This window comes from Pipra filicauda, unplaced genomic scaffold, assembly GCF_003945595.2.
Source record: "Pipra filicauda isolate LSUMZ 115617 unplaced genomic scaffold, ASM394559v2 scaffold8_size5757611_pilon, whole genome shotgun sequence".
NCBI lineage: Eukaryota > Metazoa > Chordata > Aves > Passeriformes > Pipridae > Pipra > Pipra filicauda.
In genome coordinates this window covers 4,571,086-4,590,532 of record NW_024105087.1, presented here as the reverse complement: position 1 = coordinate 4,590,532, position 19,447 = coordinate 4,571,086, and the positions used below count along the sequence as shown (strand labels likewise).

Sequence of the window (19,447 nt, the reverse complement as noted above, 5' to 3'; positions counted from 1 at the left end):
CTGCAGAGATTCCTGATAGGCAGGAAGTCACCAAGTATTTCACGTTTGTCTTACCATGTTTCATTTCCCTTTGATAGTACCCTGAAATCTAAAATCCAAACTGTAATGGTAATCAGAAATTATGTGTAATAAAACATGCCACACTATTCTCTCCTAACAAAGATGTCAGGCTCTCTGTCTCTAAAATACTCAGACTGCCTATATTTCTGACTATGTCTTTTTTTTCCTTCCTTTCTCCTTAAAGAACTGTTTATTTCTGTGACTATAACAGTTAAGCAAGCGAAATCTATTCCATACTTATATTCTGCGAGATTATGGGAAAAAAAGTTAATGAGTTTGTGTAGACACTATCTCTGCACAATCTGTTTTGTGAACCCTGACAGCAATACTCACTTTGCTTGGTCACAAATTCAGCACCGTAAAGGCACTGACAGCCAGGATTTTTGGTTGGATCGGAGCAGCTTTTGGGCATAGAGCAGGTTTGTTCATAGCCGTGACTGGATAAGCATCTATCATCCTCTTAGAGCCATGAAAAAATGTATCAGCTGTTTGTAAAATCTGTGTCTGCAGAGAAGTAACTGATGTTTGTGTAACTTAAGTTCTTTCTGTGTTGACTGATTAGAAACTCAACTTAATTTACACTTTCTGCTATCAGGCAGTAGTGTTTTATAACTCTCTTTACAGATGTCAGGTATCTATTTTCTCCTACCCTGTCAAAAACTTCCTTTTGGTCGCTGACAGATCTCCCTTTTCTCACATTTGTGCCATGTCACTACTACAGTGCAGATTGGACAGATTTTTTTCAAGACTCTACTTACTTCTCCTATTGTGTCAGATTGTCTGCCTGGAATTCAGTCACAAACAAATTTCAATTCAAGGAAGAAACCAGGATTAGATTTAGATACTGTCAGTGCATTGCAGCCATTCCTTAACTGACTTCAGGTTTATCCTTTTACATCATTCACCTGAAATCCTGTCACCACTGAACTGAACACTGTTGCATCATCATCACTGGTTACCATGTGTTTAACATGAGAACAATTGCACAAAACACTTCTGTTCCCTCATAGGAACACGGGATTTCTCCTGTGACAGGAGAATGGCTGTGACCATATGGAATCAGGGAGGTAGGGCTATAGGAGAGAACATCTAAATAAAAGGGCAAGTATCAAAACAAGAAAGCAATGGAACCAGAAATAGGAACAACAGAGCCAGCCTGGAAGTATAGCAGCTCAGATAATTCGATTTTCTTTGTCAGTATATATTGTTGATATTTAATCTCTGATATTAGTATACTCTACAGATATCTAGAGTGCTTTACAAAAAGCAAAATATTGTCCCTTGTCTCCTAAAAAACAGTGACAGCCAAAAAAATAGTTGTGCAGAATAGACAATATGAAGCAAGAGATTCTGTGTGAAGTCTGGGTGAAGTTTGTGAACAATGTCTGGCATGACATGAGTGGGAAAACTCACCAGAATGGGCAAGAATGGGTAAAAAAAAGAGAGAGACAGTTACAAAGGGAAGCAGAAAGGAGGAAGACTGAAAGACAGGAGTCCCTTTGCAAGTAGCAAACAAGACATGGAGATGTTTGGTTTTCAGGGGTTTTTTTGATTTTTTTTTTCTTTTATTCTTTTCTGGATTCATGGTGTTACACATTTTCATCCAAAATTGATTGGTGTCCATTTACAAATAGGAAATAAGCTTTGTAGCTCTCTCGGGGTCACTAATTCACCATGAGGCACAGGAGGGGGTAGAATTTCCGATTCAAACAAATGTTATATTTTAAGATTATGTCTACACATCTACATCTTGAAATTTCTCGTATAATAAGGCAACACAAAAACCCAAGGAATTTTTAATCTTATTTGTGTTGAATAGGGATATTTTGCGTTATTATGTAGCAGGTAAAGCATTTTGTGTCCTTACAAACCACCAGTTTTACCTGCTGGCATCTTAGCTGTGTCAGAGATGTCCCTCAGAATGAGAGATCGTAGGCACACACAGTGCCGCTCGCTCCTGCCCCTCCCAAAATGCCCCGACAACAAAAGAAGGGATGCTTCCCCACAGGGCAAAAGCCTTTAGCTCCCAGAATTCCCAGATGGTCTCCCATCCAAGTACTAACTGGGCCTGACCCAGCTTAGCTTCCGAGATCAGATGGGATCGGGCGTTCTCAGGGTGGTATGGCCCCATAGGCGCCCCAAAAGTTGACAATGCTGCTCTCCTCTGACAGCCAACACACCACCACCCACAGCTACACCACTAAGCACCCACGACACATAGATGGGTACCACGGGCACCTACACCCAATCACGAGTCCCTAATTTGGCACACACCCTCTTGTCCCCCCCTCAGCTGCCACCACGACCCTCACTAAAACACACCCAGTGCCGCTCGCTCCTGCCCCTCCCAAAAGGCCCAGCTGGACAAGAGTGGTCAGTGAGTTAGAGCAACTTCGATTGGGTGAGTTACTGTCAGCATAGGGGCAAGGTATGGACTCCCTTTGGCTGGGAGGGTAAAAGTGACACATGTGGCAGCACTGACTTTCTTCCCTCCCACAGCTGCACCAAGTGACGTTTTGGCCTCTCTGATCTTCTGTTTCTGTCTACTTAGAATGGCCTTGCACAGATAGCAGGGTTAGTTTGGTTAGTTTTGGAAACCAGAATTTGAGTAGCCTTTTAGGGTTAACTTTTCTGCTTTTTTCCCCCTTTCATGATTATCACATTGTAGGTGAAGGCTCGCTGACAATACGCTTTTATTCCTTGGTCGAATTTTGACTTTTAATCAGTTGAGAAATGAAGAAAAAAGGTTGTGAAATAGTGTTTCTTATTCACCAAAGTGACAGCTTTTGTTCTGTTTGTCAGGCAAGCCAGCAAGTCTTTTAAATTATGGTTTTGAGGTAGTTATGGGAGATAGTAGCTGGTTTCTATTCCAGTTTGTAGATCCAAAATTAGCAGATTTATCATATGACTGACAGTTTGAATGTGCTAGGTACTCAAATTCTGCCAGGTGCAGGGACTCTGATCTGGAGTCACTATTTCCCTGGTCTCGTAAATTGCTGTTAAATGAGGAAACTGGACTTTTTCTGGTTTTGCTGTTTCACAGACTTGAAAATTTGTTCAAAACTTATGTACCCTGCTGACAGTTGAGAGCACCGAATGTGAGAATATCTTTGCCAGATTCAGTGTTTTATATCTATTCTCCAGATGTTGAGCAAACATCCACTCAATATGGTGTAACTACAAATCAAGCTTAAACTTCTTTTACCCATGTATTTTCTGTCACTGAATATTGAGAGGCACCTCCAGCTCTGATCCATTTTTCAGTTTTTTTACCTTACTCTGTCTTCAGTAAGTTCTTGAGCACACAAAGAGTGAGTAGTGTAGCATACTTTGGAAACCATGAGATAGTCATCTCTTATGTGTGTCACACGTAAGGGAAGGCATATTGGTCTAGAAGCCTTCTAAAGCAGAATGAGTAAAAAACTTGGCTCCTTTCACTGACCAGGTTGAATTCCCTCAGCTGGCAGTTAACAAAAGCTACTGTCAGCTAGCAGACTGTACAGTGAGTTAGTGACAAGAGGCATGCAGAAGCAGGAAGTACTGGTTTTACAGTTCTATTCAGAAAAGTATTATACGGCAGAGTTGCTTTGAGAGCCAAGTATGAAGAATTAGAGCATATATAGATGAGAAGTATGTCAACATACTTCATATTCAGCATCCTCATGAATATTTTAATCTCCAGGCAAACTAAAATGACACCCATTACGAGTGGTGAGCCAGGCGATGTGTGAACTGTACAGCTGTTTCCACATTGCCTTTCCTACTCTATCCCTGCAGTGTCTTTGTGAGTGAGAATGCTATGGGAAGAGTTTTTATCTTGCATCACTGTACAGAACTTCTGGATTCCAGAATGGTTCTTGTTAGGGCATCACCAGCTCACGTAATTAGAAAGGTAACTCAACTAACTTTTACTGTAAATATGATCACTAAAAATAAGTGTTCCAGCATTTTTTATCCACGATACTTCTTTTATATTGTGTTATGGCTCAAGCAACTTCCTTCAGACCACCAAGTTGGATGGGGCTGTGAACCTGGTCTAGTGGAAGATGTTAGATGGCAGGGGGGTTAGAACTGGATGATCTTTAAGATCTCTTCCAACCCAAAGCATTCTACGATTCTATGAGTGCATGTGCATATCTGAACAAGTTCTTTAAGAGCATAAATATGTAGGCATATTGTGTCACAGATCTGACTGGTGAAATATTCCTGTCGAAGTAGTTTCTTCTAGCTGTGGCAAGGGCTTGTCTGTTGGACTCCCATTTCAATAACCACAGTTATGACTGGTCATGTGAGCAGTTCTTACTCCTTTTTTTAATTTCCGTACGTTTTCAGACAGAAATGTATGTAGAGGTCTTTATATCACCTTTTCTTGTTCAATGTACGGGTAACCAGAGAGCTTTGGCATAATTTCTGACAAAATGTAGCACAACAGAAATGTATTTTCATTTAATCAGGGCCTTTAAGGAGCTATATTTTGCAAAGTGGGAAATAAAAAAAGGATGTTGTAGTGAAGTGAATAAACCTGTATTACAAAGCTATAGTAATAATTTCAATGGCACTATAATGAGATGATACCTGAGATGTGGACATTTTTAAATCAAAATACTTTTCTCTATTTTAAAATATTTAACACCTGAATTTGAAATCCATTATAAGAATTAGAAAATAAGCTCCATTTTCAGATTGATTTATTTCAGTGGTAGAACCATAAGTCTTATATACAGCATTTGAGAACAAGCATTTTCTAGTAAAGTACACTAAATAAAGAGTATTGTGCAAGCAGAGAGAGCATGACATGTCTTCTCTGTTTTTAACTGGATTTTGCCTGCCACCAGTTCATTAAACACATGAAAGTGTGTCCAGAGTGAACAGTGGGCCTGATTCCCGAGATTTCTTTTAAAAGAAAGCTGTCTTTCCTGATAACATGCTGAAATGTAAAAATAGAGCCACACATTTTGAACTTTTGTCTTAAAATCCTCCAGTTTTAATGGTGGTCTTTGAAGTTTAAGTGCTGGAGAATTCACCATCGACCTTGACAGCAATGCTGAATGTTCATTCAAGGACTGAGATGATAATCCCAAACAATTCAGGCACTTCTGTCCTCTCTCATGTTACTTCATTCCAACATGGGATAAGAGATCACGTGTTGAATAATAGGCAATGAGTTGCCTTTCTTTGGCAAAAATTTCCCAAAAATCCCAAAGTGGAGACCTGCTTCCATTTAAAACGCACTGAGGTGATAGCTTAGTTTGATCTTTCTTTTTGGATTTGCTGCTTAGGTTTCACGTCCTCTTGGCATGAGAAGGGGCTTCAAAGGACACCAGCTGGAGCACTTTTCTGGCAAGGTGTTTGCTGTGTTAGGACACCTGTGTGTGACTCCTCCGTGCCCTTCACCACGTGCAGTCTCTGCTCCCCCCTTCAGTGCTTGAAGGAATGTTTTGAGCCCAATCAGTAATCTCTGCAGTGATGAGGAAGCTAATGGAAGGTCTTGCTGACTGATCTATTTATTCTGTGAAACATCCATGGTGATGGTAGAAAAAAAAAAAAGGATGACTTGTGTTGCAGTTGGGGAGACAGCTTGATTGCATTTTCTAATCCAGCTGTTCCCAGCTGATTGCAAGAAGCTGTGAGCTGACAGAAACACAAAACAAATAGCTGGAATCACGTATGGAAACAAGAGAAGTGCAGCAGTCACCCATGAGGAAGCTGTATAGGTCTCCTTAAGCCTCAGCTCTGAATATTGTCTCAGAGGCTGCTCCATTTCTCTGCATTTTGAGGAGAAATAGACCTGCTCCAGAGTGTAGAGTTGCCATTCCTGACAACAGGTCTGCAACTCTTCAGTGGGGTTATACTTGTTATTTTTTGGAGTTTCAGCACACAGGCTTGATTCCAAAAGTAATAAGGACATTGAAAGGCTCTTATTTTTTGTGCTGTCCTTTGACTTGTACTGCTTGGGGCAAACTCTCTGCACACTGGTGCATGTATGGAATTGTTTTGTTTTATACCATTTTCATGGAAAACATTCACTATATTTAAGGATATTTTCTGTAGTGAAGTTTTCACTCCAAAAATATATTTTTTTTTCTATTTGAAAGTAATTGAAGAGAGGAATATGCATTGTTTATATGAATGTCTGCCTTTAGAAACTCAGAAGTTACATGTTGAAGGATTAAAAAAAAGTTAAGAATGAGAAAGTCTAATTTCATTCTAAAATCTGGACTGATAAGGGAGGTCAACATAAAATGCAAACTAACGAAACCCATCAAAAAACACCTACCAGAATACACTTACAAAAGTTTGCTTAAAGCAAAATAATTTTTTCACTCTTTTTTTTTGAGTAATTTGCTTGAAAGGGGACCTTAAGTAGAGAGAACATAAAGTACTTAGAATATTTTATGGTTAAACTTTCATAAACCACATTTACAGAAATTTCGCTCAATATAGGAAAAAGATTTGGCTTTTGTTGTTCCTAAAAATGACTTCAGAAAATGTAATAGTGATAGTTATCTGAAACCAACGGCTCCAAAGACAGAGAAATTACTGTGAAAAAGATTTCTATGCACATCCATCTATGCTTTTCTTTTTATCTCTATGTGTATATACACTTAGATGTGTATCTGGGCATGTATATAGAGTGTGTCCCGCTCCATGTGTTGGTGGTGATTGTTGAGGATGAGCTATCATTAGCATTCTTGTTAAATGTGATTTTCAAGGTTACCAATTCCCTCCACTGATGGAGATCTCAGCACTAAATAACCAGGATATTTCAAGTGCACAGGTCACTGCTTTGGTTAACAAGATCAGTTTCAGCTCTTTTCCTACTTGCTGTGCTGGGATGAAGGAAATGAGGCAAAATGCAAATGTCAGTGGCAAAACTACCTTACTTAGAAGGATCAAGTAATGCAGATATAAATAGCAGTGACTTGTAATAAACAGAAATGGAGTCTTTCTGGAGGAAGGCAAAGATGACTGGACTTTGTCACTTTAAAAAGTAGGTTTCATATTACGTAGCTTGTCAGAAAGATTTTACTGCTGTATTTGTCACAATATGTAAATGTAGGAATAGGTAAGGGGAATGTTTAGTGTCCCTTAGATTTCTACATCATTACATGAATAGACTTCCTTAATATAAAAAGCTGTTTGCTGAGGTTGTCCAGAGTCTCCATTTCACAACCTGCCCTGGAAGACTGGAGGTTGGGAGCTTCCCTTCCTGTTTTAGGCTTCTATTCTGTCATCCGAGAGCTAATGATAGTACTTTAATGAAGTAGTGGCTTAAAATAGGGTAAGCACCTTGAAAAGGATGTGTGTGCCCCATCCAAAGAATCTTGAAACTAAAGACTATCAAAAATTGTATAAGATCCCATCTCTAAGAGTCAATTTAAAAAAATACACTTTTTCTGTGGGTTTGACAGTCTATTCTGGGGTAGAATATAATGAAATTGATAAATGTTAAGTTTCACTGTTCATGAGAAGAGTTATTCCTGTATGGAAGGAATAATTTTAAGTATTTACTTGGTAAGTGCCTATTGAAATAAAAGCTTGGACATGAAACTAGAATGTTTTTCTTTACTTTTTGACATAGGTATAAAAATGAACGCCTGGTCCCTCAAGTGTATGACAACAGAGCACTGCTCATTGATCATTACAGTCTGAACTCATGTAGAATATTGGTGGTAAATGATGACCTAGGTTTGTGTAAATTTGACTAGGAGGTTCATTTTTTTTCCTGCTGGAGTCAGCAAAGAGTCTTGTTAAATAGCTGTAATTATATATATCTCTTGATAGTCATGAATGTATATTCACATCTGGCTAAAATTTTTATCTCTGCTAAATAGGTTTGTTTCAAATTATTTACAGTTTTAAAAGGCATTTTTTAACACTAACAATTACCTTGTCAAACTAACTGTAAACAGAATTTATAGGGAATGAATTTATTTACTGCATTTTCTGTCTGTACAGCTGCCAGAGACATGGAAGTAATCTTTGAAGATTTTTTGAGCTCATATTGCAGTAAAGATATCATATTTTTACAAGACCAGGAGTGATTTAAACTCCTTGTTATAAAAACAGAAAACGACATAAATTAAAAAATAAATTCATAGTCAAGCAAGAGAAACAAGTGCAGTCTTTTAGATGCAAGTCCAGCTTGTTATTTGAGACCTTGAGATTGACTTTCACACTCAGCCTTTTCGTCACAGTTCTCAGACATTCATTACTCTCTCCCTCTTATTCCTGCTCCCTTGAATCACCTGTTCTGCCAGTGATTGAAGTTTGTCTTAAGAAGGCTTATCATCAATGCTAACCTTGGTGTTCCAAGGTAAGGATTTTGTGTAGCAAGCATCAGAGAGAGCACCTGGATGTGGTATTTGTATTTTATCGTAGAAAAATGCATAGTTGGCTGCCTGTAAATGAAAGCGTCTCTCTGGTGAATAGGAAAAAAAAAAATCAGGGATATTAATTTACCCAGTGTAATGACTTTGCATATTGACTTTGTCAAGTAGTTGAACACCTTCCATTTAATAGAAGACAATGATAGAACTGCAGTCAAGATCCTTGTGCCCCAAAGTAAATATCCCTCTACAAAGGATTGCTTTAGTTCCTTCATGGTATATGTAAAGGACTGGGAATCGATCATAAAAGCTAAAGGCTTAAGAAGCCTTTGGTTTTCTGATTTGACAGAGAGAGAAATTTCAGAAAAGCAGTGGTCAGAAACTGAAGAAAATATTTGCCCAGACAAACTTTCAGTGTTTTCTAACATTCGAACTCAGTAATTTTATGATGTAACTAATGAGATTAAAATATGAGAAAAGATTCTTAAAACTATTCAAAATACTCTTACACAGCTCGGATGAGTCTCACATAGGCTTTTCATCTTAAAAGGAGTTTGGTGATCAAGTAATATGGATTAGCTGAGAGATTTGTCTGCTCAAATGTGTTTGCAATATACATCCATGAACAATAGAGACAAAATATTTAACTGTTCAAAGATCATGTTTTTCAAATCCTTTGGCTTTGCATTATATTTGTTCATTACTTCCTTAATGGAATTCAGGGGTGTTTAAGTTGTGGCCTTTATGTGATGCCATGTTATGGCCAAACTAAATCAGAATGAGATTCTGACAGGAGATTTGCTTTTTGCTATGTACTGTTAGGGTGTAAATCACACATCATGTTCCTCCTAACACAAGGGTTGGTTGAGTGAAATTCTGTGGAGAGAGGGAAGTCAAGTCAGGCTGGATCTTTGATAGCCTTATTGCTTAGGCTGCTTCTTACGTGGTTTAACTAGTGAGTGCATAACTAGTGAGTGCACTAGTTTAACTTTGTTTATGCATGTGCCTAGCATGATATTAGCTGGGTCATAAAAGTTATATGCCTTATTAAGGAATAGGAGAATAAAGAATTGTTACCAAATGACAGAGTGGATGGTGTTGGAGAGCCCCTGGCCTAACTCACCTGTTCAAAGCAGAGTCAACTACAGCAGGTTGCTCAGGACCACTGGAAGAGTCTGACTCTATCTTCTTTGCCACTCCCAGTAGATACTTAGGAACAGTGATAACATTCACTTTAAGCCTTGTCCAGGCTAAACAATTCCAGCTTGCTCAGCTACTCCTTGCATGACACAGATGTTGCAGTCCCTAATCATCTTCATGGCTCCTCAGTGTAATTCCTCCAATGTGTCTAATTTTCTCATACTGGGGAGCCTGGAGCTGGACTCAGCATTCCAAATGTGGCCTTAGTAGCAATAAGCAGTGCAGAAGGATCACTTCCCTTGCCCTGCTATCAAGAGTCTTCCTAAATGAATCCTAAAAGTAATCTTTGCAAAACTCTTAATCACTTTTAGCAAACAATTATTCTTGTTTGTGGGATGTATTTGGTGGGTTATTTATGCAAAGTGGTGTAATTGAAATATTTCTGATTCATCTTCTCTTGTGTGGTTCCCAAGACATACATTGCCTACACTTTTTTTTACTTATTTTGAACACTTGTGCATTTTGATTAGCTTTGTGACTAAGCTTCTGATGCTTGCATGCTTTCTGCTCTGTACTTGGTCAGTAAGACTCTGTCAGTGAATGTCTACAATAAGCAAGAGTTAATATGAAAAAGAATTACAGCATTTTGAATATTTACTTTGATGCTTTAAAAAGCCATTTTTAGGACAGCTAGTGGTTTGGTTAATTTATCTCTTGGGAAATACACTGTTGCTTTTCATAGATTAGCAGAAAACTTGTGTTATGTCTTGTTTTGTTCTTGGTAAAAGGAAAAAATCAGGAAGAGGGTCTTAGGACACTGTGCATTTGGAATGTTTCTAATTCTTAGTGTGCTTTGTGGAATTTAGAAGTCAAAATTTATGTAGTCAGATTCGAACCACCAGAATAAGTGGTTCAATGCATAGGAAGTAATGATTATTTTTATAACTGAAGGTTGCACAAAACATTTAGAAATTTAAGGAGAATTTTAGGACCCCAGCTTTAAAAGCCCAGTTTGCAAACCACAGCCTGTATTTTTTCATGTTTTCAAAATTTGTAACTGTGTATATGTAACAATTCTTTTCATTATCAGGAAATGGTAAAAAAAAAATTGTGAAATGGTTCTGTTTCTAGATATGTTGTTAGAATTGGATTATATGGTCTCAGAGAATGATTAAATAACTTGACTCTAGATAATTGGGCAATTGTTCATTGAGCCACTTGGTGAAAGTGTCCTTAATCATGACAGAGAAAGCAAAAGCCTCTCCACTGCACCCAATGCGCAGAGTTGCTTTATGAAATAACTTTTTGTCAAATACAGTTTTTATAGTATTTTTATTTTGAAGTTACTTAATTTTTTTCTCCCACCCCTTAAAAATAAATGTTTATTTCCTATGGAGCTGGAGTTCAGAAGTAGTGGTGTGTGTTGTCTTCTGCAAATGAGGTGCTACGTCTCCTTTTGATGTCTTCTTTTTCTTACGACAAAATCTCTCCCTTTATCACAGTATCTTTCTCAGTGGAAAAAAAGGAAGTGGTAGACTCGAGACTCAGGAATATGCCATGAGAAATGCTGGATACCCTCTAAAATGCATAACCCCTGTGTTTGTAATCACTGCAGTGCTGCATATGATGCCGTCCTTGACAGAAACGTGGCCATTAAGAAGCTCAGCAGACCGTTTCAGAACCAAACTCATGCCAAGCGAGCTTACAGGGAGCTGGTCCTCATGAAGTGTGTGAATCATAAAAATGTAAGTTTTCAGTAGGTGGCTGGAGAAGTGATGTGTATATTGGTTTGTTAGGAAGAAAGTTGTTTTGTTAGGTTCCTTTTTAAAACAGAAGAAATGAGAAGTAAATTATGCTTGAGGGCTACAGTCAGTCTGGTATTACACATCCACATGAGAGAGTGAGGATGTTCCACATGCTTATTTAAAGGCTGTGCCAAATGTGGATGTCCTGGCAGGGTTAGGACAGTAGAAGTGGAGAGAGCAGAATGGGTTCTTGTCAGCTCCTTATCCAGAAATGCATAAGTGGTTGTTGGAATCTTGGTTCCATCCTCTTGTCACTGATATTTGTGACTCAAAAGCAGTGTCTTTTGCATTGGAATATCCATGCACACTCCTTGTTCTGGACTGCATCTGAAACCAACTCACATAAATGCTTTGTACAGGTTGTACAAAACTGCCAAAGAAAATTAAGAACCAAAAGCATATATTTGTGAGTAAGCTAATGTTGCAGAGCCAGGAACTCTGAAACTTCAGCACATTGTGCTGTTCCTTCTAATCCCAGTGATCTTGTTGAAAAAAACAGCACGAGCAGCTTCTAGACTTCCCTGCTTCTTGCACTCACTACCTATTGTATAACATTTATTATACATAATGAATGAAAATATTCCTACATTGCAGAAGGAGTGTTATTTCAGGGCTGTCATTCCATTATTGTTAGAACTATCTGCCTGACTGTAGAAACTTGTTTTTTTTTGTAGTGAAATAACGGGATTGCCACATTGCATTGTCAAGGGCTCTCCCAGAGATTTCATTTTCCTCCAGTTCCTCAATTTCTCCTATGGCCTGCTGCCATATCTGTGTGCCCATTCCTTTCCATTAGGAGTGAATTTTTCAGGTTGCAATGAAAGATTGCCTCAGATCCTGCAATGACTCTTTCTCCTTATGCAAAGCAAAAATGAGCTTGAAAAATGTGATTTTAAGGTGAGATTTTACACTTTTTCTCTATCCCAAATTCACATGAAAAGAAAGAGGACTGACTCTAAAATGGCAAACAGCAGGACTTGTCACTCTAGTATCCTCTGCCCCACTTCTGGGCATTAATTTATCCTTACATTCCCACTGTGTTGATCAGGAATGTACCTGTCTCTTCCCTATTGATTGATGGAAGCTACTCTCAGCCAGACCAATGAATGGGGATCTGAAAATGCAGGAATAAGTGAGGAGTTCTCCCTGTAGGCAGCAGAATGATGCATTCTCACTTCAGTTTTTTAATGGACTAGAAAGAGTAGAGGGTAGCAGGAGTGGCAATAATTTCAAATACATAATTTTAAATGTGCTGCATAAGACCTGCTAACAGCACCACATTGGTTGGGTCAGAGTTTCCATCTGTCTGTACAGAGAAGTGGAAAGGAAGAAGAGGATTGTAAAGGCACCTGTGCAGAGGTAAGATTCAGTCAGAATATGCGGAGTAAAGAGAAAGAATATTGAACCCTTTTTGTTAGAAAACCTAGATGGGTGATGGAGATGGAGAGGGAGACATTCAGATGTTATCTTCATGACAACTGTGCTGATGTCATCTACCTCTGTTACCTGCACAGAAGGAAAGCATGGGAAGTTCAGATCTGTGAGGTCACATTTTTCCTCTGTGCTGTTTCACACATTCTTCAGTGCCTTACAACAGCCCAGTCCATTTAAAATCAAACAAAAACCCAAAGAGAACCAAAAAAAAAAAAAAAAAAGTAAAAAAGGAGTTGCAACATGCAAGATGCCTTTGCTCAGGATTTGTCTACTGTTTTAAAGTGCTTCTACTAAAAAATGGTACCTCTCATGGTGGAATTTGTGTCAGCCAGTGTGTGTGTGTATGTGACCTGAATAGAGTTAAGGCCATGTCAGAGAGAAGGAAGGACTTCTGTTTAATAAGATGGTCCTTGATTATTGGTCCCCTCAGGTTAGTACTTCTCATAAATAAGAAATTTCTGGCTGTAGCACAAGGACTGCTAAGCTAGATTGAGCTGAAGTTGGTCTTTGAACCTGTAACTTCAAAATTCAGAGGACTTTCTCACCCTTAGTATTTTAGTTTGTCACTGGTTATGCTTCTTTCAGACCATTTCAAGTGCACCTTGAAGAGATCTTGGAGATCTGTGGTGTTTTATTTTGAACGTTGCCAAATTTTTACTGTTCCATAAAGTGAGACGTGTTAATATAACTCGAGCAGTGAAAAATAATTTATCCTTTAACACATTTCAAAATTAATTCAGCTGATTATGTGTATCACTTCTCTTCATTCTTTTGTCTTACTTTACTTTTCAGATTATCAGTTTATTAAATGTCTTCACACCACAGAAATCTCTGGAGGAGTTCCAGGATGTGTAAGTAACAGAGGCAGTAATTAAGCTAAAGCTTTAGGGGCATTATACTGTACCTTAAATGTAATAACTCAGCAAAACACAAAGGTTATAAGCACCTCCAGACAAGATCGTGCGAGTCTAGTGGGTAGACACACATTCTGCATTCCCATACTGAGACATCTTTTGACACTTATAAAGTGACAAATAATGGCTTTCATATCTGTTTTAGTATGACTTTCAATGGAGTAAAATTACTTGCCTGGGGAATTATGCCAGGTGTAGAAGACAACTGGCATCTCTGTTGGAGCCTTACACTATTGCACAACCACTTCTGTGTGTAGTACAAACCTGCTGTGAATGAAATTTTAAACAGTCTGTGTTTTATATAGTTGTTCTCCTTTTATCTTTCTGTCTTTCCCATATTCTGTATGCATTGGATGGAAATGTATGCCATTCTGTAGTCTGATATCAGCAGTAACCTATTAGTTGTAATGAGAATTTCATGAAGTCATGCAATCTTAGGAGGATTTTTGGAGGCATTTTGCATGGGGATGCTTATTTTAGCCTCTCTGTTTCTCTCAGATTCCTACATGTACTTTAGTAGCCATTCCTTGCAATGGTCAAAGGAATGGTCAAAGGCCATGCAGTTATGTCATTTGGTGCTTGTGGCTGTTTTGTTTTCTGTGCATTTCCATGCTGTGCTGCCTGATTGCCCATGTAGGTTATAGTCTCTGTCATGGGAAATGCACCAAGGAAGGATCAATAATCCAGCAGTTTTACTGGGATGCAAAAGGAGTAGTGTCTGCAGTGAGATAGAAACACCACCGTGGTACCCTTGTGAGTGGGCCCAGTCTCCAGCTGTGTTGCTCCCAGTCATCACAAATAAAATAAATTTTGAAGCTAGGAAAGGCATTGTTACTTATTTGAGATAATGCTGTGATTCCTCTTCAACACTGATAATAACCCTGTGACTTTGCTTTTCCATCCAGTTACCTGGTAATGGAATTAATGGATGCCAATCTGTGCCAGGTCATTCAGATGGAGCTAGACCATGAGCGAATGTCTTATCTACTGTACCAAATGCTCTGTGGTATCAAGCATCTTCACTCTGCAGGAATTATTCACAGGGTAAGAGACAGTTTGGTTTAAAACTTAAGGCAGCATGTGAAATAATCATGAAGATTTTGAACACCGCTTGACTTTCCTGTGTGTTGTGGATCAAAGCCCTACCTCCCAGTACAATAACTATAAGCCTAAGAGTCTTAGCCTATGCCCTTTGCACAGTAGCTCCGTGCTTGTGTTAGGTTAATGTGTTTATTAAAAATAAATAATAATAAAATAATAAGCACTGGAAATCATCAAAGTGGTTATGGTCTCTGAAATGTGTAGATAAATGTTATTTTTCCTGACCATGCAGCTGCCTATCTTCCATGCATGACATTCAGACTTTGAGTTGACGTTGTAGTCTGGTCCAAGTATTCCTTGGTCAGGATCCACAGAGGTCTTGACACATGAAATTCATGTTTGCCATCATTTACATGTAATAAAGCAAATTTAAAGACTGCTAAGTCTGTGTTAAATGCGTCCTCTCATTTTGCCTCTCCACATCAGAGTGCTGTGCCTGGTAAGGATGTGGAACCTAGTTGTAAATGCCAGAAGCAGCTCTGTGTGTGATTGTTGACAGCAGAGGGGAACAGTTCCTGTGACTGTGAGCAGGAGGGAATTCTGAATGGATTGAAAGAAAATACCCTGAATTAGCTTCTTTATTGAAATGTGCTTTTAGTAATTTGGGATTTTCAGATGAAAAAAAAAAAAATCCAAAAATGTTTCCCTTCCACTAGGAGAGCTAGAAAAGAAGGGATGATAAAATGGGTTACAAAGTGGATGTTGCTTTACAATACACAAAGGTCTCATTTTTTAGCATGTTGTGTGTTTAGCAAGGGATGATAGATTTGGCTTTCAGATAGTCATCCAGCAAAGGATGAGTTGAATTATTACAAATGAAACATTAAGGTATCTCCACACGTACAGTTGGAAAGTTTCTATTAGGCTCACAACATTAAAAAAAAAAAAAATCCAAACAGTACTCTGATATTAATCCTAGTTTCTTGAACTAATTAATTTTTAATTAATTACTAAATGCAATTAATTTAACACCAGTAGACTTCTGCTAGTAAAGCTACCCAGGTAAAGTTCAACAGTATGCCAAGTTAGAACAACTTCCAGAACAGTTTGCTACAGAAAATAGTAGCAAGGTTTTGCTGTGTATTTACAGGTATTTCTGATAGTAACTGTGTCAGAAAAGTAAAAGAATTTTTGAAGGGTGACCTAAAGGATCAATCTGTATCACAGCTGTGCCTGGCTTTATAAATGACAGTCATGTGTCTTTTCATTTTCTCTTGCAGGATTTAAAACCAAGTAATATTGTAGTAAAATCTGACTGCACATTGAAGATTTTGGATTTTGGACTGGCCAGGACTGCAGGCACTAGCTTCATGATGACTCCCTATGTGGTGACACGTTACTACAGAGCACCAGAGGTCATCTTGGGAATGGGCTACAAGGAGAACGGTAGGGCTGCAATTTCACAGCACAGTGTGACCTGAAGTGCAAGGTCTGCTTCTACAGTTGAAAGGGGCACCTGAAGGAGAAAGAGAAAACATAAAGAGAAATGACATCTTGAATTAGAGCAGTTTCTCACTGTTGTGTACTGCAACTATAGAATATATTTGGGATGTAACACTGGTGAATATATCGGTGTGGGATTGCAGAGTAATAAGAAACTCCTTCTTAGTTGTGATTGAGCTTAAGAAATACAGTTAGCTCTTTCTGACCAGAGTGTCCTTGGCTCCTGTGGCTGTGAAAGAGTGTGGGAACCACTGGAATTGCTAAATGAGTGATGTGTTCCAAAACTGAGTCTGGGTCTCTGAGCTGTTTAAAGGAAGAAGAAGAGGTACAAGCTGAAATAGCAAATCCTAGCCCTTCCAGAATTTGTCCAAATCCAGAGCTAGATCTGAATTTCAGGAACGATTTCCTTCTTCATGATAGATTTAACCAAAGTCCCGGGTTTTACTGACGGGTTTCATGTGGTCAAGATGTAGGTATAAATTTTACAGTTTGAGTCTTTTTTTTTTTTAATGACAAGTAGAATTGCAGAGAAGAGGAAAAAGCTGTAACTAAAAGAAAATGCATATAATTTGTATGTAATCTCCCTAGAAGTAAATAGAATTTTGCTCTGAATAGTCTGTGAGAGATCTTGGTCCCTGGAAAGATTATGAAAAGCAGGTGGAGGTGCTTGCTATAGAGAAACAGGTAAGGAAGAACTCACATTTTGCAGGGGATGAAGGGAAAGCTTTGTAAGTGATTCTCATTTTATAACATGACTGAGAATTGCATCTGAGTGCCAGGTAGACCAGGAAAGGAGGGAATACACTATGACTCAGATTCTGCCATCAAAATCTAGCAGCTGTGTTTGACAAGGAGACTTTTGGATGGCAAACACAGGAATTTATTAAGAAGTGCCCTATTTAATTTCTGTTGAAGAGGTTAGCTAACCTGAGGGAGAACTTCTGTTAATAGCCAACTGCATCCTGTAAAGGGCAGTGAAACGGATTTTGGGTGCTGATTCCATGACTTAAGAACTACCAAAGGCATAATCACCTGACCTCTTCTGAAATTAGCAAGTCTCTCTATGAATTATTTGTATTGTTTATGAATTTAAAGTATATATTTTAATATAAAATTCTAAGAACTAAAGACTTCTTAGGCAGAGTCTAAGCATAGAGAATAATTTCTGAAAAAGGAATAATGTTCTGTAAAGTATTTTCTAAATGAAATTTTTGCTGTGCCATTAGAAATTTGAACTACACTCAGCACGCTCTAGATAGTTCCTTAGTCAAAATCCAGAGTTTCTTCTACTGTCAAATTAATTTTGCCTTTTTTGTTCCTCCAGACATTTAGTAGATGATTACCATTGTTGATGTTATTGTCCATGAAAGGACAGAAAAAGCATTTGCTTTTCACATGATTAAAACTGCACCAAGAAAAAGTTAGACATGCTTTTGTGACGAAGTACACAGCTGGGAAAGTTCTAAGAACATTTGCCACATTCAAAGGCCCCGATCAGATGCCCATTGAAGTTTCCATAAAGACTTCCTTTGACTTCCCTGGTCAATGAATCTGGCTTAAGATGAATGACCTTGTCTCGCTTGTACAAAGACAAAATGCAGTAAACAGTGAAAGAAAAGAAAATATTTGAAAATGAAGGTCAGCTGTCAGAGAAGCTGTTCTGCCTGGAGGCTCTGATCCAGCTCCCAAGGAAGTCAACAGAAAGGGTTGTTCTTTGCTTCCCTGCTCTGGCCTATGCTGCCACATTACTGAAGCTCCCCTACTTTTTTTTCCCTCTAACGATGTACACTGCCTGTATAAGGACTGTTCACTGCTTTCATTTTCTTTCTGCACTTGGTTGGCTAAAGATGCATAATTATAACCAGTTTGCTGCACTTCTGTAGAAGGTCCCAAAACTGTCACTATGAAGAAAACTCTGCCACTGCCTCAGGCATGCTTTTGCTGTCCCGTGCCCCTTATACCTGTACCCTCCTTTTCCCAAATGGAACATTTCACCTTTATTTTGTTTTACCAAGAAATGAGTTGTTTGTTTGTTTCTTTGGTTTGTTTTGAATTGCTCTTGAAGGATAAAAAGGGGGAAGAAAAAGAGGAGAAAACTGGTTGCGTAGGTCAAAAATGACAAAAAAATGAGGATTCAAAGCTAAGAAACAACATAGTCTTTTAAAGCATTTGAAAGCAGTTTTTTCCTCTTTACGCAGAATTCAGGGGATTTTTTTTTTCTGTGCATACTGTGTCACAGTATCTGTACAGCTTTTTTTTCTTGTAAGACCTAAGGGGCAAAAAAACCCCACCCAAGTTTAGCAGATAACATAGCTATGCATATTGCATCTAAAAGCTGAAGAGGGTAGGATCAGGAATAAGAAATGCTCATAGTATTGTTGGTACTTGTCCTGAGGAGCATTTGTTTTAGCATTTATTTTGTGTACTTACGCAGTACAAAGCAGAGTCCACTTAGGTCACGCTCTCTGATTCTTCCTAGCTGGTATGTAGGTACAGACAGATACATCTAGATAGGTAATTAGACTGAAATAGTTTTAAATAACCCCTAAGGGTGGTGCTTATCCATGTAGCCTTTACTTGGGTGAGCAGTTTCCTTTGGAATTGCTGCAGAGAGACTCAGTGCTGCAGGACAAAGTCTAGAGACTGCCTGGCTGACAGTAGGATGTATTCCAGATTATCATTATCTGGGTTTGGATTTTTTCTGAGGAAAAAAAATAAAAAAGACTTGTTTTTTCACCATAAATTCAGTGTATACCATGGGTCTGTGCAGTTATTACTTGATCTTTACTTGCTAGCTCTAGACATTTACCCAAAATGTTGATTTTAAACTTTTTCCCCTGTTGTTACTAACTACTGTTGAGCTGACTGACACAGCTTTTACTTATTTATTTATTTTAGCTTTTGGTGAGACACAAAAAAGAAACCCAACAAAACCACAAAACAAACTGTACTGTTCTGATCAACCTGCTCTTTTTCCCCTCCTTTAGGAGTGTAATGTCATAGTTAACTTTGCTTTTTTTCCCTCCTTCTTCACTTCCCTGTCTCTGCTGTTCTAGTGGATATATGGTCTGTGGGATGCATTATGGGAGAAATGGTTCGCCACAAAATCCTCTTTCCAGGAAGGGACTGTATCCTTGTGCCATTTGCTGCAGCTTCACCTATTATTTGTTCCTCTCCTCCACCCCATCCCTTTTACCATAAAATGACTATACCAGGACTG

General features: G+C 38.5%; 1 protein-coding gene and 1 pseudogene across 5 annotated transcripts in view; one reads left to right on the top strand and one right to left on the bottom strand.

The window, feature by feature from the left end:
* The window catches only part of LOC113987950 (mitogen-activated protein kinase 10), a 103,535-nt gene that overhangs the window by 33,062 nt on the left and 51,026 nt on the right, over positions 1 to 19,447 (top strand). For 4 of the 5 annotated variants that reach the window (XM_027721114.2, XM_039391029.1, XM_027721116.2 and 1 more), the window contains 5 exons: positions 11,146 to 11,275; positions 13,562 to 13,620; positions 14,589 to 14,727; positions 16,005 to 16,170; positions 19,284 to 19,355. In XM_027721114.2, coding sequence (XP_027576915.1) covers positions 11,146 to 11,275; positions 13,562 to 13,620; positions 14,589 to 14,727; positions 16,005 to 16,170; positions 19,284 to 19,355 — 566 coding nt within the window. The remainder of the gene's footprint in view (positions 1 to 11,145; positions 11,276 to 13,561; positions 13,621 to 14,588; positions 14,728 to 16,004; positions 16,171 to 19,283; positions 19,356 to 19,447) is intronic. The other variant, XM_027721115.2, reaches the window with a different exon arrangement.
* Positions 2,077 to 2,193, bottom strand: LOC113987952 (annotated as a pseudogene).